The sequence below is a fragment of the Leiobunum rupestre genome, chromosome 1 (genome assembly GCF_980474605.1).
Source record: "Leiobunum rupestre chromosome 1, qqLeiRupe1.1.hap1, whole genome shotgun sequence".
Taxonomy (NCBI): Eukaryota; Metazoa; Arthropoda; class Arachnida; order Opiliones; family Sclerosomatidae; genus Leiobunum; species Leiobunum rupestre.
The window spans coordinates 17603449-17626294 of NC_143384.1; the positions used below are offsets into that span (position 1 = coordinate 17603449).

The window sequence follows — 22846 nt, forward strand, 5'->3', positions numbered from 1 at the left end:
CCTTTCTCACAGATAAATTCTGGCTAGAAGACGACAAAATCCGATTTACTCCTTTACACCTCCTTTTCAGAAGGAGTAAAAAGAGTAGCCCTAATTCTCCGAGACCAGCGATTAGTTTATGGGGCGGAGTAATTATCATCCCCGGAACAGGCGAATAAAACGTTTTAGGGTAAAAAGAGTACACTTTAAGTCGGAGAACAGGCGAAAAGAAACCGCCTATTTAGTCATTCTCCGTACGTAGATTTAAATATATTAGTGATACAAACTAAGTTTAGATTTTGTTCAATTTAGCTACAAGTTTAAAAGTAATGAAGGTCAATGTTTTGTTATTTTATTAAATATCCTCGAAAATGTTACAAAAAGGAGGAAAATGTCTATTCCTAGACTAGTTGTTTTCGAATATTTTCGTCCATGAGTAGGGATTGATTTGAAGGGTTTATTTCTTCGGGTATCACCGAAGCGCCCTCTATAGCGGCGCTGTCTTCGGTAGCGTCTTCCAGCAAGAACAGCAAAGTGTCGTTTTCGTAGGTAGGGAAAAAATACCTGAAATAGACAAGTTTTCATTTTTGCGTAAATTCAAAGATGCGCCAAAAAATGTATTCCCTCGAGATCTGGTTTAGTGCTTTCCATCAAGATTAAAAATTAAATAATGATTTAATGTCTATACAGTCAAAGCTAGATTTAATTTTAATCATGATTCAATCACATGAAGGTGCCCCAATAACCAGGATTAAAAATTTAATAACGATTTGAAGTGCTACAGACTCATTTGAAAAATTCCACCCTAATTTCAAGTGGCCCTCCTCTGTGATAGCAGGTCTGACCAATACAATTCGGGAGACTAACGCGATTAATTCAAATGATACTGTGTCCCTTAATCATTATACAGCTACAGATTTTATTTTAATCATGTATTAATCAAACGAGGGTGTTCAAATAATCAAGGAAGTGATCTAGCACTTACTTCCAACTAGGAGCAACAAACACAAGGAGAACGCAGCTAGCCTTTAAACACGCTAACGCAGTGTTGTGTTTTACGGAAAGGGGGAAGACAATTTCTGAATTTTCCCCTTCCGACGGCAGCAGGCGCTAAAGCGTCTAGCTAATGAAAACTGTACGCAAGAAAATCCACGGCTTTTGACTTGTTGCGTTCTCCTTGTGTGGGATACTGTGTTTGTTGCTCCTAGTTTGCAACTACGATAGGTATCTGCAAAAGTGACATAATTATGTCACTTTTGGTATCTGTTATTTAGTCTGATTTTTTTTAACTTTATCAAAATCAGATTAAGCATATGCAGATAACAGTTAGCATGTTAACTGAAAATAAACTCAGAAAATATTTATCCATTTTCTTTAACCAAATTTACAGTCTGTTAAGTATTCGTAGCCTGCTCGTGGGTGTTTTCGTTGCCATGGTAACGCGTATAGGTCGGCCATGACATTAAGACGCCCATGGCGGTCACGTGATTATTTCGCAGGATCCTATGGCGTTTTCCCTCGTGATCTGTGACGTCAAATTAATGTCGGCCGTTTCAAGGCGGAGCTTAGCTATGACGTATGCTAAGAGCAAGCACCCATCAAAAAGTGCCTAATGCCTTTAAAGAAAAGTCTCTTTAGCCTAATATAGAACAACGTTTCTCTAAATGATTTTTATTACTTAGTAATAAGACAATATGATATTGTTCTAAAATCTGTAGCAGATAACTATTTGATTAACGGAAAATATTTTATTGATCAGATAAGATTAAGTGGGGCAAACGTGTTTTGTTTGTTATGTTATCTGTATAGCAAATACCACAGATTCCATAACAATTAGAAATCGGAAACCCCAATCGGGCATTCTGGCTTACTGAGGTTGATCCCAATCTGCATTTTCTCCTAGCGAGAAATGATTCTCATCTTTCATATGGTCCAATAAAGCACTGTGACAGTCCAGTTTCTCATTGCATTTTATGCACTTTATCTGATTTACCTAAGATTTTCTAAAAATATAACTAAATCGGTAATTTTTGGTTAAAGTTAACTAATTATCCGTACCTGCTTTCTGATGTAATTAATTACTTTAACCTGCTGATAGAAGTTTAAGTTAAATTGAACTTTTACATCGTGAAGTCTAAATTCGTGTTCAACCTAAAACAAAGCAATGATTTATTGATTTTCTTAGTTAGTTTGAGATTGAAAAAGACGTTACAAACTAACGTTCATATGTTCCATGAGTTTATCGATATCAGTGGAAGTAACTTTGCAAAATAGACAAACTGCTCCCAAACCCTCCTCTTGCCAGTCGTTCCAATCTCTATAATTTTAATTTGTTTTTAGGTTTTATTTATTTTCGAAGATAGCTAAAGTAGTACTCCGGTAATTCGTTGTCTAAAATTCTATCATCAGATTGTTGCAGAGCTTCCCAGTTTTTGCCTAATTCCTAATACAATTAACGACTTTCAGTGTCTAAAAAGCTTTTGGTAAGGTTTCTTGTGAACTAACCAAGTAATTAATTAGATAGTATTTGTCGTATTCTGAGTTTTTAGGATTAATTTTCTTGTGTTGTTTTTTCCTCATGTGCTCTTTTAGCGTATCCCAGCTTTTGAAAAACCTTTCGCAGTATAAACATTGAAGTCTGAAAGTTTAAAAGTGTCATTTACTTCTGGCATTAGATTCGTGATAAGTGACACACGTCATAGTGTTCACTTACTTTTTTAGTTTGGCGTCAAGTAGATCTAGTAATTCATTTCCATAAACTGTTAAAACAACAATTTTTAAGCATTTCATTTTAAAAACTTTAGTTTATAAACTATTCTTTTTCAATAAACTCTAGCCAAATTACTCTTAGATTTTTAATATTTGACTCACGCCATGAAACTATAATTTAGTTTATAAACGGGTGCCATGAAACTATAATTTAGTTCATAAAATAGTGCCATGAATCTATAATTTAGTTTATAAACTCGCGCCATAACTCTATAATTTAGTTTATAAACTGACGCCATGAAACTATAGTATAGTTTATAAACTCGTGTCTTGAAACTATAGTATAGTTTATAAACTCACACTATGAAACTATAGTATAGTTTATAAACTCACGCCATGAAATTATAGTATAGTTTATAATCTCATGACATTAAACTTCAGTTTATTATATAATCTCGATCCATAAAACCTTTGTTTTTTCTATAAACACGCACAAACTACTATAGTTTTTCCATAAAATCGCACTATGCAACTACAATTATTACTATACATTCACGCAAAGTTTTTCGTATAAACTCGCGTCATGCAAGCATAGATCAAACTAGTTTTTCTATGAACTTGTGAAGCCTCGAACTCTCTATATTGGTTGCATTTTTAAATTACAGCATTCTATACAATTCCTTAACTATATAGTAGGAAATAATTGGTTTTAGACTATCAGCTACAATCATCTAAAAAAAGTTATACAAACCTATGTTATCAGGGTGTCCTATACTAAAGGCATGATCAGATTTCATGTGAGAAAATAATTCGGCTCTTAAAATTATAACAGAAAATACTTATTAGTATAAAATGCTTCGATGATAACAGTAATAGTGTTAAAACAATACCTATTCCCTAGAAAGCATTTTTTACAAAATAAGCACGTTCTAGAAAACGTATTATCAACCCTTTCTAACTGTTGGTGATCTATAACACTTTTCTAAAAATTAAAATTTGGGTTTTAAAAACTCAATTTTGGAATAAATTGTAAAATGTCTAATTACTAGTCTTTCTCTTTGCAAATTTTCCCTCAATGCTTTATCCTCAGGTAATATATCACATAAAAGGTGGTAAAATTCACTAGGTGCTAGGAATTTAATAGAATTAAATTATCAATTCATATGTTCTGAAAATATTTTTTAAACCCTACCCAAATCATTTTCAGATGAGTTAGTTTTGATAACACTACAGAAATCTGACACTTTGTGATTTCTAAATTTTTCCCTCCAATAATCGCAGTATTTTCTTATATCTGCGACTAAATTTACATCAGCTACAACAAATTTATGTTCATTTAGCAAGTGTTTTAAAAGGGTCTCCTTGTCATTTCCATTAATTTCTGAAAAATAGGAGTTGCAAAACAAGCATTGAATTGGTGAGATTTTATTTTCATTAGTAGCGTTAGATTCATCCTTTTTAGTGGGTTCTGGTTCGAAAAGAAGCGTTTCAACATGTGCCATTTTCTAAAAAATTGCTTGCATTAAAATGGTTGCAAAAATGGAAATAATTATTTATCACCATATACAGTTGACTTGATTGATATCGGAGTTTATTTTTTATAATAATAGATGCCGCTAAAATACTGTAGACGAGCATGGAGTGAATAAAATAGAGCCATCTATGGGACGTATTCTAATACGGTATGGGAATACTGATTGTATGAAAAGCATTAATGGGCCTTGGTGTATTGATAATTTAAGTTAGTTAAAAATGCTAATAGCGTTCTTTTTATTCTAATCCATTGGTGGTTCGTATTAACGTAATCAAATTTTCACTTTGCTTAGGGTTAAGGAAAGTGGCGTCATGGACTTTTGATTCCTTCGTCTTGCCCCGTAAATCTTTAAGCCACAACTGAAATTTATAGAAGAAAAATTGGATTTGTAAGTATAATTTTATCTATGGGGATGGAAACTAGTATTTCTACACCAATAAGTGCAGAATAATTGTTGATATAAGTTGTACCGTTCTAACACAGAATGTAACCGAGTAAAGATGCTACTGTTTTGCCCAACTTGCTCCAACATTTTGGTTATTGAAGAGGGTCCCAAATCCTATAGATTTTCATGTCACACATGTCCATATGTGTGCAATATCTCGAGAAAGATTAGCAATCGGAAGTTTCCGAAATTAAAGGTGTTAGACGATGTTTTAGGCGGCGCAGCCGCTTGGGAAAATGTTGATTCCACCGAAGAAACGTGCCCTAAATGTAGCCACAATAGGGCGTACTTTATGCAAATACAAACTCGTTCTGCTGATGAGCCCATGACAACTTTTTACAAATGCTGTAGCCCAACTTGCGGTCACAGATGGAAAGAATAAGTTATCAAGTGTAAATAACTAATAAAAAACTCCGTATTGCTATATAAAAACTTTGGCATAATCATTTCTTATTAAACAAAATAAGCCTAAGTGTTTTTACAGTGCAACTTTAACAAAAAAAATAGAGAGTCAAATGGAAGCCCAACAATGGCTGGAGTTTTATTTACAGCTCACTGATTGAGGACATTAGAATCATTTTACATACAACAGTTTTTTGCATTTTTATTTTAAAATCAAAGTTATGACCGTTGTCATGTACATCACACTTGGTAACCCTCCATATTGCACTCCTGATTTAGAAAAAATTGGTTTATGAAAAAAAAACGCAAGTTTGTTTTATTGGTTTTTTACTTTTAAAAACGGTGCTTACATAAGGTATTGGTAAAAACAGTTTTAAAATATAAATAAATCTACAGGTCATATGGCCAGGAACAAATATTTAAGGTTGGGGTAGAAAATCTAACTTATACAATGATGGAAAAACTACAAATTCTTAGAGATGGTTTAAAATGAAGGCAAATGATTTTTTTTTCTTTGTTTTGAACTTTTAATGGTTAAACGAAGGCTATTAATTCAAAAAATATTTTAGGCCCTACTGTACTTGGACAAAAAATGAAATGGCAGAAAAACTATGATTAATAGAATTATCACAAAGTCTGTTAATTGAATTAATTCCTTCATACGTTCAAAGTAATTTTATGAAGTTGTTAGTGAATATTAAGTTTTATCCACCTTATATGATTTTACCGGTATATGGTTATTTCAGTTTTGGAGGTTTTTATGTTATCTTAGATTGAAATTTTTTTTATGAGGAAAAATAGGTTAAGCCATTTTATGGAAGTTCATTTTGTAGTTTCAAACCACAATTCTTATAAATTGGTCCCCTTATTTAAGGGTAATTACTTTTTTAGGGAATATCTGAGAAGGATCTGGGCGATGTTTAAACTTTTAATTCAGAATTTTGGCTTTTGTCAAATTAAAAATTTTGATATAATAACTCGTAACTTTAGAAAATAAAACAATACAATGATTTTTTTATCTAATTACAAAATAAGCCCATTTTGGGCCCAGATATTTAAATAAAATCGCTCTAGTAAGAATAATACAACCAAAAAAAATTTTTTTTTCAAATACTGTCTCTTTCTCATCTGGGTGCCATGCTACTTTGTTTCAGTTTAATATAATGTGGACCAACAGTAGTTTGCATTCTTTTGTACAATTTACCGAGTATTTACGAAGTTAGTCTTTTCTGGGAAAAATAATTTTAACTAACCTTATCTTCACAATTTTTTCACATCTTAAAAATGAAAGCGCACAAAAATTGGCTTGGCCATAGCTCGAACTTTTTTTGTACATGTCAAAATTACATTGAAAACGCGAAATTTTTTTCCCATTAATTTTACAAACTCCTACATATTCAAATTTTTCAAGTTATTTTTTTGTTAACTATTTACAATGAGTTTGTCAAACACCCAACATATGTAAATTTATACATGAATGGATGATTTTCTGAAATATTGTGCCTAAGTTATGTTTGTGTAAGAGATGCTTACTGTAAAAAAGGGTTAAATCTGATATAAGGAAGAATTAAACTTATGGCACGATGTTTTAAATGTATTCCAGCTCATAGGCACTTAAGACAAGCCATAACTATATTTATTCCACAATAAAAATTTGGCTGCATCCTTTTTTTGCTGATACTGAACTAAAATTTTAGTAAGTTAATGTTAGAAATATCCCGTAGTATTTGTAATTAAAAGCAGCATGGCACCCTATTTAATATTCAAATGAATTTCCCAATATATCGATGCATAACTGGCAGCTCCGTATAGACGTATACACAATCAGAAAAATTTGCTGCATGTTTTATATATATACTGTATAAAAAGATTTAAAGATGGGCATTTTTTTTTGTAAGAACAACTGGGGGAAACTCCTAAGTGCTGAGTTTTACTAAAACATTACAAAAATTAGTGCAATAAGAGCACGAAAATTTTACATACATTTTTTTTTACGTTGAAGTTACTCTATTTTTTTGTTATACTTTAAACTTTTTTCTTAAAAACAGAAACCCCAAAAAACACTAAGCAACATATGTTTTCTAAACGCTAGCATTTTTCTTACAACTTTGCGAAAGCTTATTTAAAAATACTACGATGATTTGTTTAGGGTGTTACAAGCAAAAATTTTACAGCTTTTTTAGTAAAAGATGTTTTTATATTTATATACTAACAAGAAATACCCTGGGAGCTTTCCGTTTTATTTATTTCTAAAAAATGTTTTTATCCATTGATAAATTTTTGCTTCGTTTTAACCAAGTATATTTTTAACTTATTTATATTGATTTCATTTCACCAAAGCTTAACAATTAATAGTCATGCTTTGACCTTTTTTTGTAAAGTTAAGTGACCTTTTTTATTTAGAAAAAATGGTTTTGCACATTTTTTTGTTACAAATGTCATTTTGGGGATCTGGCGATGATAAAGCGATTTATATTTCCACAAAACCAACCCGTTTTTATATCAATCTCCCTTTAACTTTTAAATAACGTTTATTAGGAGACAGTATGAAATTAAAAGCTCTCCATAAGGCTCGATATAGCATAGAAGTTTTTCTCAAGAAAAATTTAAAAATTTCCCGAGGCATTTTTACGTACCATTCGATTTCCTGCAAGTTATGTGGCGCGCAAATTATGATAAAAAACCCTAAAGTGTTTGTAGAGGGGAAGTAAATTATCGCACATTGTTTTTGGTTAAAAAAAACCAATTGAACCGAAATACAGGTATAAGTTCCTTTAAAAAACAAGTTTCTTAGACATTGTGCCTGTTTTCCACCTTTTTACACTACTAATGAAAATATTTTACAAACTTTTCGAGAGGTTGATATTTTTTTTTAAAAAGGCTCAAATTAACTCTGCATCTCAGTTTGGGACTGGCTCTAAAAGAAATTGGCACGAAATAAAATGAAAAACCTTGTCCAGATAAGTTTAAACAAAAAACTATCCCATTTTTTAATTCTCGGACAAAAAATAAATATCAGGAACAAAAATGGTTCAACTAAATATTAAAACATGTTGCTCCAAAATTTAAATTTTCCTCCTTTTGGTTGTCTCAAACTTTCTTATGACATTTTAAAACCCTGTCTCAGTGCAGTTCGGCACCCCCTAAGTGTTTGTGAGATTTTTTGGAATGACGTTTTCTTAAAAATGACGCAATTTCTTTTTTGCAATTTTTTTTATAGTTGACAAATCAATTTGACATACATGCACTATTTTTTAAATACGTGGTGAGGTATGTTGAATAAATTAATTAAATTTTTCCAGTTATTCAACAATTTTGTAATAAAAATAATACTTATAACAAAACTTATAAAATAAATGAGCAGTTGGTTAAAATAAATTGCGTTATTTTTTGGTTAATTTTAAAAATAACCATCTGCGCAAGATGGAAAAAAGGGAAACAAACTAAAAGCCCAGAAAAAAACATTTTTGAACAACACGTTAAAAGCCCAGCCACAACTTTTGAAGGAATAAAATGAAAGAAATTAAACGAAATTTTTTTTAAGAAATAAACATACAAAGTAAGATTTTATTTGTAATTATGAATAATGAGAATGGCAATTAAAAACAAATGTTTTCCTTTTTTTCTCTTTAAAAAAGCACAAGTTATGATTAAAAAAGCACGCTATGACAAGGGAACAAGCTTTTAGAAAGAATAATCTTAATACTATTTCCTTTTTATTAACGCTTGCGAAAATAAAAATTTAATGGCATTATTAGCGGGGAAATTTTCAAATCCTCCAAATAATCATGACTTTTAAAAATCAAATTTCATTTTTTAATGAAATTTTTACACCATATAAGACCATCTTATTTCCGCTTCTCCCTACCCAACTGCGAGAAATGTTAACTCTAAATATTACCGATTTTAATTAAAAATATATAAAATGGTAATAGTTTTACGACGGTGGTGTTTTGGGGGGGTTCAATGATAAATACATCATTTTCTTAACATTTACGCAGTTACTACGAACAAGTTTTATCAAATCAACAAAAAATAATAAAAAATTACATGAGGATATTTAGTTTCATTATCAACCCGTAGATATTTTTTTCCTTCAATATTTAAATTTAAATGACAAAAAAATTTGGCAGGTGACCTTTAAGTTATGGGAGAATATCGGGGTATACCTTAGGTTGATATTTATGAAAAATAAAAGATTTTCCTTTATTAGAAAAATTTGGACTCCCAGAGTGGGGAGGAGGGGGGATGGTAATACTATTATTAATGATAGGGGGGGAGTTTAAATGTGTTTAAGAATTGATTTCTTTAAATGGGGACTTTATACATCCCGATTTATGTTTCAAAAAAAGGGGAGGGGACCGTGTGTTATCCCTCTTCTCTTAAACGGCCGCTCTACTCTCCATTCAGGTCCAGCTATAGTGCCCTGGTAAATGGGCTTGGCTGTAAGTAGCGCCGCTGTTGGCTAAGTAGGTTGCGGGCATGGTGGTTGCGTGGGGATGATTTTGGTTGTAGTTGGAAGCAGCGGCGGCCGCGGCGAGTACACTACCAGAGTGGGCAAAGTTGGGTAAGGAGTGCTGAGTGTAACCCATGCTAGCCAGGGCGTGGGGCAGAGACATGGAGGAGGACAACGAGGGCAAAACTCCGCTGGTAGTTGTGGGTGTCGATGAGGCGCTATTCTGTTGGGAAGAAGAGGAATTGGAGCCTGGGCTCACTGTCTGGGCAGGGGGTGACGAAGACTGAGAGACAGGGGTCGAGTTCCCTGAACGATTGGTATTTGACGATTGGGAATGGGAGGATTGCGTCATGTGCGAGGCAGGGATGTCCTGACTTTCCGAGCTCTCCTGTGAAGAGTCTTCATTTCGAGGCGGCGGCTTAGCTTGTTGACCGCTGTCCGCACTTTGCTGGAAAAAAGCTCACGGTCACGAGAAAGGCACAGCTCAAAAACATAAGGTTAAAATTTAACTCTCCCCAGTTTTCACTCTCCATGTTTATCCTTTAAAAACCCCCGCAACAAAACGGAAAAGAAGTGACCTATGAAATACCAGACATGCATTTTTAGCGAGATTTCGGTATTTGGCTCAGAGTTAAGGTAAAAAACCTAAAATGTAGTGAATACCAAATCTCCATTAAACATCAAAAACCGGCGAGAAAACACATTCCCAAGCACATGCAAATGAGTTTATTTTTTTTTCCAAGCAAATTGTACCAATAAGAGAAAGACAATTTTGTTATTGATGTAAGAATTGATCCCTAAACTTGTTTTTTCTCTTTCAAACAAAAAAACAACACATCAAACGTATAAAGCATACAAAAATGCACAAAAGACTAATAATTACGAATATATATTCGCGAATGCTGGCATTATATCAATACAAGGGGAAACATTAACGCTTATTTATGAAAATCCAATTTCTGGCGTTAATATTCTTTTATGTACCCAACTGCACACAGAGACTTTTCGGATAAAATCCCCATTTTTTCCCTTCTATAGGCCATTTATCTTTAAAAACGGTATCCATCTTAAAGCTACCGTAAAATTCGATTGGCCATTGAGACTTGCAATAAAAAATAGTTTCATATTTCAATCATCAAGAAAAATTTGATAGTTTTTTGTAAAAATAAACAAAATACAGAAAAAAATAAAACTTGGAAGGTTTCAATGTACTTAATATAGAAAAGCGATAACGGTAAAGAATACGATATTACCTTTCTCCTGTATTCTTCCATGCTACCCTCATAACGAATTTTCTCATCGTTCTGTTTCTCTACGTATGGCCTTTTTTCCTCCTCAGTCATACCACGCCACTTTTCACCACCTTAAGATTATTAGTTTTAATGATTTTATTTTAACAAAATTAATATTATAACGAATAATTTTTTTTATCATTTTAGTTTTTACCAAGTTTGGCCAAAGCAGCGACGCCTCCTTCTGGTTCCTTCCCAGCCATTGTCTTACGGAAGTCTCCCATAAAAAGCATAAACGCTGTACCTGGTCTTTTGGGCTTGTTAACATCACGAGCTGGTTTATATATCGCCATCTAGATATGTAAGAAATCCGGGGTAAGTCAATAAAAGATTCTAAATTTTGAGGGTTTTTTTATCCTTGGTTCACCTCTCGTTTGTAACGTTCTTTATCCCTGTTCGCTGCATTTAAGAACGGAGTTTTCTCATCTTCCGTCATTGAGTTCCATTTTCCTGCACATTCTTTGCCAAAATCCCCAATCTACATTTATTTTTTAATACTTAGTATTTATTTTCGCTTACTGGTTTTGTGGTTTTAAAAAGTATTCAAATTTGTCAAGGGGTCCCAAAATGATAGGCAAAATGTATTTACCCTGGGAATTTGTCTTCCAGCCTTTTTGAGTTCCTCTCTGTACCATTGGGTGAAGTTAATATACGCTGTGGTTGCTCTTTTGGGTGCGGGAACGCCATCTTTGTTCACCTTGGGTTTCTTCTGCTTTTTGTGGCTCGTACTACTTGAGGTAGTAGTAGTAGTGTGATAATTGGTGGCGGTTGTGTGATGAGTGAGATGAGAAGTATTGCTGTTATTAATGGAACTGCTGGCAATTCCAGACATTCCTTGACCCGAATTTACCGACAAGTTCAAACCCGCGGGCAACATCGACAACTGAGCCATTGCTGGGTGCATTGACGTGTTGTTTGCAGCGGAAACAACTGCGGCTGCTGCGTGTTGGGCCATTGCGTGATGATAATCATAATCGCTTGACAAGGAAATATTCCTATGTCCTAAAGGCAATCCATCTTCTTAGGGGTAAAAAAAAAATAAAAAAATTTAATCTCAATTAACAACTTAAGAAATTATAAATTTAAGTAATTTAAGACTTTGGTTAGTGATAAATTAAAAATTTAGTTCAAGACACACCCATTTTTAGAGAGGTATATAAATATCACTGGGTTAAAAATTCTTTGGATGAAGGGAAAGATTTGATGTTTAACCACTCTCACTAAAAATTGGATGCGCCCCTGAATTTTAACAGTGGCGAACTGTTAAACAATGGTGGGTAAGGGGTGCTTCAAAACATAAGAAAAATTACCTTGAGTTATGGGGTACATTTTGGGGTGGGTACTTCCTTGTAAAATATTTCTAGTTACACCACTGTGTTATAAACAGTGTATAAAACTAGAATTTAAATTTTCAAACAAAATTAAAAACAATGATTAAATTTTTTATTTAAGTTATTTTTAATAAAAAGTGAAAATCCAATTCAAATTAAGATCTTTATCTTTTTCACAAAGACTTTAAAAAAAAGTTAATTTTGTTAAATGTAAATTAAAGTTAAAAAAAGCTTTATATTTAACTCAGGAATACACGCAAAAAAAATACTCACTCTACATGAAAAAACATGTAGATTTGCGGTTACCATACGGGGGCAAAAACCCCTTGACCAAAATTTTAACAGGGTCCGAAAAAGCAAAAAGTTTTAAACTAAGCGTTAAAATTAGTTTCCCGAGACGAATAAGGGTCTAAACATCGAAAAACGTCAAAAAACGCGTCCATTTGGTCGTCAAAAGTCCTTAATACGTCGTCCGTCGAGTACTTTTTAATAATCCTATATCGGCCTATTTTTGTAGTTTTCTTTCTCCATTTTAAGTTTTCGCAAGCCCTAGCTATCCGCCATGCTTGCCTTCTCTACCATCGCCAAAGCTAGCGCAGCTTTGATAATGTCGGCCCGGAGAGGGAAGCCTGCCGAAGCTGAGAAAACGAAGCGAAAACTGGGGAAGGCAGGGCGCGAACTAGCGCGGGCCAAATCGCGGCAGAATCTCTCCCGATCACCACCAAAGTGCGCCAAACGACGAGAACTCTTCGAAAAAAACAGAACCACTTTACCAATAACGAATAATTACCCAAAAACGTTAATTAGGGGATAATTTTTCGGACACTTTCGGGCCGATCAATCGGCTTCCCGGTAATAATAAAGGATGGGCCGCCCAGCAAAAATTCCCTCTCTCTCTCTCTTCTAATTTTTAAAACGGCTTTTGAAAAATCGATTAGACATGAAAACGCGCCAAATTTTCTCCCGATGCGAAATCTTCTCCGACTAACATCAACGCCAACCCGATACTGATGAGAAATAAAGACCGGAGAAGGATTTTAAACCCCCTCGTATCGGCCTTTTTTGAGAGATAAAAAGGATCTTTTTGCGCTTTATTTAATTGTAAATTAAAATTTGCGCTGCTTGTGCCCCTTGAAATAAAGGGAAAGAAAAATGCGTATAAAGACGAAGGTTTAGGGGGTTTTGATTGGCTGCGCCGCGCGCTGGGGTCCCTTTTGTGTCGGCCGACCAGTTTACTAGTGGCCGACGCCACGCAGTTAAGCCTACATTTTTATTCCCTGGCAATTTCTTCTCTTTTGTTCTCCTCATGGTGGAAGCCAGAGCGCCTTCCTTGTCGAGCCAAAAATATAGGCCTATATCCAATGACGAAGAATATTGTCATTTTCGTGTCCCACGCCGCGACGCGTTATCGAAAAACAAATCTTTCATTTAGCCAGCGCTAAAGGGGAAAACGCGATTATTTTTTTCGCCGCCGATAGCGAAAGCCAGGGAGAGCCAAAATGCACGTTGGTGTTTTTAGCTTTTGACAATTCTCCATTCTTCGTTGCCGTTATCGCGCTTAGGCCGCAGCTTCGTCGCGAAGCAGTGGGAAAGCTATGGTGGGAAGTGGCGCCAAAGGTTTGAATTCGTCTTCGGAAAATCGCTTATTTCGCTTAAAATCGCGCGGAAAAGATCCCCGGAAATAGAGAATGTCGATAATAGATCGAGTAATTCGCGCTAAATAATCTAAAGTAATCGTTGTTACGGTTCACTTACCCATAACTTCTTCGGAATGAAAATATTTGGTAACAATAAAATCGCACTACAGCCAAAACGTTGCCTGCCTTTCTCTTTGGCCCAGCTTGCCCGCAACGATGCAGTCAGACGAAGGAGCTACCAGTGCCACCTTACGGCAAAACTTGGCGCGCCTTTCTCCAGAGGTTTTTTCTCATTGGTAGAGACGAAGGCGCCAAAAAGAACTCGAGCAAGCTTCCTTTCCACAAAATTTTTTATAACCTAACTCACAGGCCGCCTACCTTTTCTCCCAATAGCAAGTTAGACTGGTTGTTTATTTATTGGATGGATAAAACGCTTTTCTCGGTCGTTTTTCCCCTTTTTTTACCGAACCGGCGCTCGATCGGAGCGAATCCGTTTCCTATCTAACTAAAAGTGCTGTCTTATCGCCCTCTTATTTGTCCCTTTGTCCCCCAATTAATGGATTAAAACGGAATTTTAACTACTCGTTGAATAGCTTTTCCACATTGTTTAAACTTTATCGGTAAGGAAATTATGCCTTGTGGTACTTTAACTTAAGCCTTACTATCCATTTATGTACACTCGCGTAGGTCAAGTGTTAAGCTAATTTTTACGTGGTGTATTTTAGGTGGAAAGTTCTCCAAGATGTTTGGGAATAATAAACCACCATTTGGGAATCCATCCCATCCTCCCAAAGCATCCAATTTGTTTGCAGCTGCTCAAACAACTGCAACAACAACTTCCACAGTTACAACTAGTCAAAATACAACACCATTTTTTTCCTCTCCAATTTCAACACCAATTTTTGGAGTAGGAAAACCTGATGATAGATCACAAGCGGAGGCGGAATCCAACAAAGAAAGTGGTGAATCAACAGTATCAGTTTTTAAAAATGTCGGAGAAAGTGACAATCCATTTGGAAAAATATCTAAAACATTTACCAATGCACCGGCGCATGGTCTTTTTCCAAAATCATTTACTGTAGAAACTACTGCCAAGGCTGAGCCTCAAACGAGTCCAACCCAAGGGTTTCAACAACCGATGCCCAGTGCCACTTCGCTATTTGAGCCATCTACCAGTGCGAGCTTCTTCCTCAGTGCTTCCAAGTCCGTGAAACCTGTCTTTTCAGCTACAACCCTAGCCAAGACCAGTCCAAACATGGATAAGCCTCAACCAGACAAGAACTTAGAATCAAAATCCTTATTTCCATCATCAGCTAACCCATTTACATTTAAGCCTGCTAGTAAACCAAATTCCAAGTCTTTATTTGGTACCTTAACTACTTCTCCATACAAGAGTTCCTTCTCAAGTCCATTCAGTTTAGTAAGAAAGCCCGAAACAAATTTATCAACTGAAAAGTCCAGCTCATCAACTGATAGTGCTAAAATTGAGAAAAAGGAATCTACTCTTGCGAAGGAAGAGGGTAATGTCGATGACCAACTAAATGCCTCAAAACCGGTGGAGCAATCTATTCTGGGAGGTCGTTTAAGGGTTAAACAAAGAATTGGAACATCTAAAGTACCCAATGAAAGTCAAGAATTTTCTACAGAGACCCAAAAAGTGGTTAGCCCCTCGGAACTTCGCAAGTATAAGTCGATACTAATTAAAGGAACCCCCAAACAATTTAACAACAAGATATTCATGAAGAAGCACTTCTCCCAATTTGGTCAAGTGACTCAAATAAAATGCAATTTGAAAAGGGAGCACACTATCATTTATTTTAAGGATCACGAAGCAGCTGCGAATGCTAAAAAACACGGTGGATTATTGGATCCAAATATGGACTGTTTTCACATATTCTACACAACTGATACTCATCTTAGACGTAAAAGCAGCACTTCTGAAACAGAATCTTCTGGGAAAAAGTCAAATCCTGTTTCTCGTTCTTCGGACATTGATGATGAATTGCGAGCTATGGGAGCGTTACCATTAGAGCCACCTAAAATCATAAAACGACGCCCCAATTCAGGAATTGCACCAGCTGTTGGAAAACCAGAACATTCTGATCCGAAACCTATTAGACAACAACCTGCTAAGAAAATACCACCACAACCTTCCATTAGCTCGACTTTAAGTGTCTCTCCACAGCCGAAGAGTAAGCAAGATCCAGAACCACTGCTGGCTTTGCTTAACACTGTTACAAATACTGCTGGGGAGCGATACAGGGTTTTGGACGCAAGGGATAAGTTGATGAGAATGAGTAAGAACTTTTATTTTGTGGTTTTGATTACATGGCTTAACATTTTATTTTTTTTTCAGAAATTACTAAGCAATCTGATATAGCGACTGCGAAGGCAGTGAAAGGAACGTGCCCTGATATGTGTCCAGAGAAAGAGCGTTATAGTCGCGCCGATAAGTTTTGTCTTTCTAGTTTTGAAATGAGCCACATAGGGCAGCAAAATGTTATGGATCCTAATAAAGTACTGAAAGAATACAGTCGTTCATCGGCTGACCAAGAAGAGCCGTTATCTCACGAACTACGCCCTGTTAAAGTTCTTCAAACTACTATGGACTATTTATTGTGCAATCTTATGGATTACCCTGAAACATCCGGAGAATGGTACGATTTCATATGGAATCGAACCAGGGCAATCAGAAAGGCAAGTTAGTAGGGCTACTTTTTAATTTGGTGTAATAATTTGTAAAATTGTCTATGCTTCGTAGGATATAACTCAGCAGCATCTTTGTGATGTCGTTTCTGTTGGTTTGGTGGAGAAATGTGCCCGTTTTCATATTCACTGTAGTGAAACTTTGTCTGAAGAAGATGTGACTGTTTTTGATCCGAAAATCAACAATGAAAATTTAACCAAATGTTTACAGACTCTGAAACATTTCTACACTGACTTGGAGGAGAAAGAAATTGCTTGTTCAAATGAGGCAGAGTTTCGAGCTTACGAAATTCTTCTAAATTTAAATGAAAGTGATATTGCCAGTCAAGTTCAGACTTTAAGACCCGAAATTCGCACTTCGGAAAACGTTAAATTTGCTAATCAAGTCTTCCAAGCTTCCAGCAGTAACAATTATGTCAGATTTTTCAGTTTATTGAAGAAAGCGACTTTCTTGCAAGCTTGTATCATGCATCGCTATTTTGCCCAAATTAGAACCAAGGCGTTAAAGGTCATTTTAAAAGCGTACCGTCAACCAAATCAAGTAATATTCCCATTTTACTTCGCAATATTTTTATTTTGGAAATTTTAATGTTTATTTTCAACAGTTTACGATTGAAGAACTCATTCGTATCCTGGCATTTGAAGAATTTGAAGATGCTGTGCAGTTTTGTTCCTGGCTTCAAATTGTAGTTGAAGATAACTGCGTCTCTTTGAACAAACCTTTAGGAATACCTGATGGCCCAGCTCCCATTTTACGTTCTCGCAAGTATATAGAGTCCAAAAGGATCTGTTCTGTTGGAGAGGTATTAGAAGTGACTCAATTTTGTGTTAAAACTGGCTCAAACTAAATTCAACATGTTTCTTTAGATAGTAAATGGTGGGCCTTTGTCAGTAAATCCTTTGGAGTGGTATGTCCCTCATGACAGCTTTGAAGCTAATGGAGTACTTAAACAAGTTGCATATAATGCATTGGATCAAGCTAATAAAAGTACTAATAAAATAAACATTAGATAAATAAAATTTATAATATTTTATTTTTTTAAATTTTAGTGCAAATTGTAGAAAGTTCAGTTGAAAAGCCACGTGTTCCGGCTTATGGAAGCTTGCCTATATACAGTTCCGGTACCTCGTTTATGCAGAGTCCAGTATTCAAGGCAGTACCTCAGTTACCACCAGTACATTTTCAACCATCGCCCCCCATCATAAGGACACCAACTCCTCCGCCTCTTCTATCTCAGGAAGATATTGAAGAACTTGTGGATGACAATTTGGCTTCGGTTGTAATTGAAACTACCAATGACTTAATGAGAGATGTTGCCTCTGAGACCATAAGAGACTTTCAAATTCTTGATGCTGGGAATAAATTATTGTTGGAAACTACAGAGGATCTTTTAATTACCACAGCTAAGGAAACTATAAATGAGATGAAAGAAGCCATTGCTAAACGAGAATATTGTGAAACGGTGGAACGAGTCACTGCATCACTGGAAGAATCTCTGACTGAAGAAGTGGTTCAAACAGAATCAACGGTTGTTGCCATGTAAGTCAATATTTTTTGTTAACTTCCTGTTGTCAACCGCTGGATATTTCTAGTGTAAATATGCAGGAAAACAATGGGAAGGAAATTAAAATTTGAAATTACACGAGGGATTTCTCAATTGAAGTAGTTGATAGAAATCTGCGAACAGCTTCAAACACTTGTTTTTTATTATTATTTTGTAACTTATCTTAATTTAATCTTAATATATTTACCAGACTTATTCATTCACAAGCTCAAGAGAAGTTGATGCAACAAATATCAGAAAATGTAATGGAGGAAGTAGCATTCGAAGAGGTTGAATATAGTTTGAAAAACCTTGTGGAAGAAATATATCAAGAAGAATTTGATTTCAAGCTGAAAGTGGAAAGGTTTTTCGTAAAGAAAGCTTTGCAAAGATCCAAGAAGTATTTTCTTCGATGGGCCAAGATTTGTGCTCAAAGGAAAACTCTTGATTTTGTCCGTCGTACATTTCCTGCCTCTTCACCTTTAGTTGTAGATGATATCAGCCATTTGTGTGCCAGAAAAAACCCAAAATCAATTTTAGACCTTAGTATAGAAGAAAAACAGATGACAAAGAACATTGGTAATAATATTTTACAACCAATGTGTAAATAAAAAGTATTAATTATTCTTGAAACGTTTATTTCAGATTCAGGTCTCTGCTTCAAATTTCTGAGCAACTGTCTGATTCAACAGCCAATTGACGTTTTGCAAATAATAAGTCCAAGTCTTGTTCGCAAGTATAAATCACCTCCTTGTTTTGTAAGTTACAAAATGGCTTTTATTCTTCCTGGCGGCGAGGAAGCAAAGCAAAAGGAATTTTGCAAATGGCTGGCTCATAAATTATCATTTAAAAAACCAGTTGAAACTTCTTTTGACGAGGTAATTAGGATAAACCTTTAAAAATATCACTTGGACATTTTCTGCAACTTTTTTTATATTTAGAAGCTGAAATTAGAGGACATCTCTTACAGTCAGCCTATTGGTCAGTCCGTTGTTGGATGCTCTATGATGATATTAGGGAAAAGTGGTCAAGGGGTCAGTTCTAAGAAATTAACAGGTGTCAGCTCATTAACTGTATTCTATGATGTTCTCGAGGATGATCCTAAAAGTTGCTTCAGTTTCATTGAAACTCTTCTTAAAACTAAACCACAATATCCTCCGTTGCCCATTGCGGTTTTACTTGTAAACTATGAAGAGAAATACCACCACCACAAATTTGAAATATGCCTCATTTTGGATTGCCTGTGTGAGAAATACGTTTCAAGCTACTGTCTATTCAACCTGGATTTCAATCGCAATCCCAGTAAGTTTAATGAACACTTGGAAGGTTCTCTCTTGTGGACTGTAGAAAATTGCGTGCTTCAACCAGTTTTGAAATCTGCTTATTTGCGGGATTATCTTGAAGAAGGTGTTCGAAAATTTATGCTGGATAGCGTGTTTCAAGACTTATTGGATAAACAACGTCGGTTCAATACTTATCATATTCAAGCTGCCAATGCTATTCTAGATTTATTTAATTCAACGGTTGAACACTTGGCCAATGTTGCCGGCAACCACGATCTCTCTAATCACTCATGGCCTGCACCAGAATTTATTAATAAAATACTTTGTTACTCTAAAAGTTGGAATAGCTTGGACAATTTGCGGGAAATCAAATCTAGTATTGAGTCTTTAACTCTCCATCCCAGTTGCGTTAAAGGACTTGATTTTATGGATCAAAAATCAGTATCTACTTTTATTTTGAACATTTTTGGACCCACAGATTACGCCGTAATAACGGAAGTTAATGATTTGGTTGAGAAATATGTTGAAGAATTTGTCCCTTGGGCTGAAGTTTTTGTTATTGTGGTGCGTCATTTGTTAAATGGATTGGATTACTACGATAAAGAGGGGAATGAGCTTACTGTTCATTATGATTTTGTGGATTTTGACGCTTTTTTGCCACCCTATTTCTGGTTGGAAGCTACGAGAGATTCTGCTTGTGAGATTCGCCATTTTAAAGAGGATTCTTCAAAGGCTAAAAGTGATATCAAATGTCAAGTTCATCTGGCCATGGATACTGTTGTGGATAAACTTAGTTTCAATGAGGAAGTAACTGAAACAAATTATGATGAATGTTCAGGCATTGGTCATTTGGTGTCAAATTTAACAAGTGCTTTATCGCGAGAAAGAGAAGAGTCCAGAAAATTTCATCAACAACTTGAGGAATTAGTGAATGATGACATCTTTGGAATGGGTGAGTAGTTTTTTAAGCTATAGTAATTGCGGAGGTTTAGATTTTGATATTGGAAGCAATGGGTTAATAGTTGGTAAAATAAATTATTCACATGAAAATAAAACCATCAAAAGGAAGAGTTTTTAATTTCAAAACACTTGGATCGCGATAATATCGCGCATTTTTTTGCCATACGTGTAATTATTCATTCTGATAATAAAATCGAACCACGTGGGCTTAGCAATATTTATCTCCCAAACCAGTGCTAGTCAATTTATACAATGAACCATTGAAAATTTTCATACCAATTACTTGAAGATCTATTGGTGACTTTTTAATTAGTGATTGTGGGTGGTTTATTTTGATATTATAGTAATTGGTTGATTAGTAGTATTTATTTATTCAAGAGAGAACTGCTCAAAAAGCAAGAACTAGGCTTATATTAGCAATGTCAAAAGTGACATAATTATGTCACTTTTGGCAATGTTTATTGATCTGGAAGTGTCTATAGCCTAAGTTTTAAATGATTTTAGAAATAGGAAATAGTCTGATATGTTACAAAATTATCTGCCATCCAGTGTTCCTAAAAAGCCATTTTTTTTGTTGGAAAAGTCCAGACCAGTGGGAAAAAAAGTTGAAAATTGTCAAAATGTGGCTAATAAGGAAAAAAGGCTACTTTTAAAAGATTTAAGTTTTTAATAAATTTTATTTTGAATATTAGTGTACACTAAACGATTTTAGGATAAATATTTTCCATAGAACAAAATAGACTAATCAAAATCTGATTATCATTGTAGTAAAAAAAGGGGGGGGGCGAATTTTGGCCTAATTAGCCACTTAATTGACTTTAGTGTCCATGCTGGAATTTTCCACCTAATAGCATATGTAACATAGTGATTATGTTACATATGCTAATAGCAACAAACATACCAGCCCCACACAAGTAGCCTTTAAATCAGAGATCCCCTGCTATAAACACGCTAGTATTGTGTACAAATTTCATTAGACGAGCCTTTACGCTGAACGTTTTACGGAAAGGGGAAAGACAATTTCCGTAATTTCCCCTTTACGCTGAACGTTTTACGGAAAGGGGAAAGACAATTTCCGTATTTTCCCCTTCGGGCGGCAGCAGACGCTAAAGCGTCTAACCAATGAAAACTGTACATAAGAAAATGCACGACTTTAGACGGGTTGCGTACTCCTTGGGTACGTTCGGTAAAACGATCATCTAAAACATCAATGAGTAATCGATGCCATCATTTTCTTACTAATGCGTTGTTCGTAGATTTCACCGCCTTGTTTTAAAATACCGATGACTAAAATAGAAACAACCGGTTGCAAATCAAGCAAATACGGATTTCCAAATGATTTTCGTTACTGAATGTACCCTAGGGGTATGTTTAGTAACTGGTAAACCTGAAATCAACTTTGAATGAAAAATAAATCATCGCGTTGAGAATCGTGACGTCATCAGTTGTTGACGACTAAACTTTTTATTATTGATTTTGGTTTTGTCGTCTGTAAAAGCGTCTAATTTTTATTGATTAGAATATTTTATTTGTCTATGGTCTAATCATTAAAAATTCCACGATATTCGACAATTTAGATGTCACTATTCTCAATGCAGGGGTGTCCCGTTGGGACGGTTTCGTTTGACCGACCACAAAATACACGTTACGCCGACTGTCCATTTGGCCGACTGCTCATTTGGGCGGTTGAACGATACTAGGTGCGTTTGGCCTAGGATTATTCAAGGTACACTTGAATCCTCCTAGGTTTGTTTAGGTACTGTCCTCAAGGTCGAGTTTTAGAAGGCCTAGCTTGGTTATAAAGAACGGGGGGAGGGGGGCACCGTCAGGCGCCAATACTTAGAATATATTGCCCGTTCTATAAGTAAACCTAACACTAAAGACATAGTATAGGACAGGCTATAGTATAACAGTCGGTCAAATGAGCCGTTCATCTGACCGACTGAGCAATTAGCCGAATTAGCAGTCGGTCAAATGGGTTGCTCATTTTGCCGACCCGAATTTCGGCTGCTCATTTGGCCGACTGAAAAGTCGACCAAATGAGCTGTCGGCCAAATGCACCCCACCAGTCACGTTCAACAACTGATGACGTCAGGATTCTCAACTAGCGTTGATTTATTTTTCATCTAGCGTTTTTCATTCAACGTTGATTTCACGTTTAGTGTGGGTGCTGTGTTTGTTCACATTGTTGGCCATCTGGATCTTTCCACTGTTGTCATGCAATATTTAGTTCCATAATTAAATAATTAACCTTATTTAGATTATAGCGAATGGCTTTCTCAGTCTTCCAAACGTAATTTAACATGTGATGAGGAGTATTTTGTTAAGAAAAGGAAAACAGAATCCAGTGGGTGCTTAAATGATGATGTACGAGAATTATCAAATTTGTTACAAAGTGAAAAAAGAGAAAGATTGTATTTTCGGAGAAAAGTAGAAGATTTTTTAAATGGTGAATGAAATTACCTTATTGATAAATATTTGGTTACTGTCTAAAATAAAATAAGTTATTATCAAACATTTCTGCAGACTAATTTTTAATGCCATATATGCATACAATTCCTACAACAT

General features: G+C 35.2%; 4 protein-coding genes across 10 annotated transcripts; 2 read left to right on the forward strand and 2 right to left on the reverse strand.

The window, feature by feature from the left end:
- Positions 1–320: 320 nt before the first annotated feature.
- LOC149961214 (zinc finger protein 277) lies at positions 321–4229 on the reverse strand. Its single transcript, XM_090175964.1, has 11 exons — positions 3881–4229; positions 3735–3817; positions 3579–3670; positions 3440–3504; positions 2693–2738; positions 2485–2617; positions 2355–2422; positions 2200–2296; positions 2038–2130; positions 1851–1972; positions 321–543 (listed from the first exon to the last, which is right to left on the reverse strand). The coding sequence occupies exons 1-11, from the start codon at positions 4188–4190 to the stop codon at positions 381–383; spliced, it is 1272 nt and encodes a 423-aa protein (XP_090032090.1). The 5' UTR covers positions 4191–4229; the 3' UTR covers positions 321–380.
- An 83-nt stretch (positions 4230–4312) lies between these two features.
- Polr3K (RNA polymerase III subunit K) lies at positions 4313–5099 on the forward strand. Of its 2 annotated transcripts, none has more exons than XM_090175980.1 (3): positions 4313–4429; positions 4515–4610; positions 4687–5099. In XM_090175980.1, exon 3 carries the CDS (start codon positions 4723–4725, stop codon positions 5047–5049), a length of 327 nt encoding a protein of 108 aa, XP_090032106.1. In that variant the 5' UTR covers positions 4313–4429; positions 4515–4610; positions 4687–4722; the 3' UTR covers positions 5050–5099. The 2 variants fall into 2 exon arrangements, with proteins under 2 accessions (XP_090032106.1, XP_090032100.1); XM_090175974.1 differs by having other exon boundaries at positions 4314–4429; positions 4706–5099.
- Positions 5100–8019: 2920 nt separating this feature from the next.
- LOC149961216 (uncharacterized) lies at positions 8020–14047 on the reverse strand. Of its 4 annotated transcripts, none has more exons than XM_090176027.1 (7): positions 13904–14018; positions 12128–12213; positions 11407–11834; positions 11185–11295; positions 10972–11110; positions 10779–10888; positions 8020–9973 (listed from the first exon to the last, which is right to left on the reverse strand). In XM_090176027.1, exons 2-7 carry the CDS (start codon positions 12144–12146, stop codon positions 9476–9478), a joined length of 1305 nt encoding a protein of 434 aa, XP_090032153.1. In that variant the 5' UTR covers positions 12147–12213; positions 13904–14018; the 3' UTR covers positions 8020–9475. The 4 variants fall into 4 exon arrangements, with proteins under 4 accessions (XP_090032153.1, XP_090032144.1, XP_090032166.1 ...); XM_090176018.1 differs by having other exon boundaries at positions 11407–11837; XM_090176040.1 differs by lacking the exon at positions 12128–12213 and having other exon boundaries at positions 8021–9973; positions 13904–14047.
- xmas (RRM_XMAS2 and SAC3_GANP domain-containing protein xmas) lies at positions 11053–22795 on the forward strand. Of its 3 annotated transcripts, XM_090176007.1 has the most exons (12): positions 14072–14405; positions 14511–14747; positions 14868–16082; positions 16142–16482; positions 16547–17032; positions 17097–17294; positions 17359–17479; positions 17542–18031; positions 18247–18614; positions 18681–18913; positions 18977–20270; positions 22539–22795. In XM_090176007.1, the coding sequence occupies exons 2-12, from the start codon at positions 14528–14530 to the stop codon at positions 22733–22735; spliced, it is 5163 nt and encodes a 1720-aa protein (XP_090032133.1). In that variant the 5' UTR covers positions 14072–14405; positions 14511–14527; the 3' UTR covers positions 22736–22795. The 3 variants fall into 3 exon arrangements, with proteins under 3 accessions (XP_090032125.1, XP_090032133.1, XP_090032119.1); XM_090175999.1 differs by lacking the exon at positions 14072–14405 and adding an exon at positions 11053–11132 and having other exon boundaries at positions 14511–16082; XM_090175993.1 differs by having other exon boundaries at positions 14511–16082.
- Positions 22796–22846: the final 51 nt, after the last annotated feature.

Coding starts and splice junctions, on each gene's coding strand:
- Polr3K (XM_090175980.1), top strand. CDS start 4,723: ATGCTACTGTTTTGCCCAACTTGCTCCAACATTTTGGTTATTGAAGAG.
- LOC149961216 (XM_090176018.1), bottom strand. Junction 11,111..11,184: donor AAGAACGTTACAAACGAGAG/GTGAACCAAGGA, acceptor TTACATATCTAG/ATGGCGATATATAAACCAGC. Junction 10,889..10,971: donor CGCTGCTTTGGCCAAACTTG/GTAAAAACTAAA, acceptor AATAATCTTAAG/GTGGTGAAAAGTGGCGTGGT.
- LOC149961214 (XM_090175964.1), bottom strand. CDS start 4,190: ATGGCACATGTTGAAACGCTTCTTTTCGAACCAGAACCCACTAAAAAG. Junction 2,739..3,439: donor AGGACACCCTGATAACATAG/GTTTGTATAACT, acceptor TTGTTTTAACAG/TTTATGGAAATGAATTACTA. Junction 2,131..2,199: donor AACTCATGGAACATATGAAC/GTTAGTTTGTAA, acceptor GCTTTGTTTTAG/GTTGAACACGAATTTAGACT.
- xmas (XM_090175999.1), top strand. CDS start 14,528: ATGTTTGGGAATAATAAACCACCATTTGGGAATCCATCCCATCCTCCC. Junction 17,033..17,096: donor CGTACCGTCAACCAAATCAA/GTAATATTCCCA, acceptor TATTTTCAACAG/TTTACGATTGAAGAACTCAT. Junction 17,295..17,358: donor GGATCTGTTCTGTTGGAGAG/GTATTAGAAGTG, acceptor ATGTTTCTTTAG/ATAGTAAATGGTGGGCCTTT.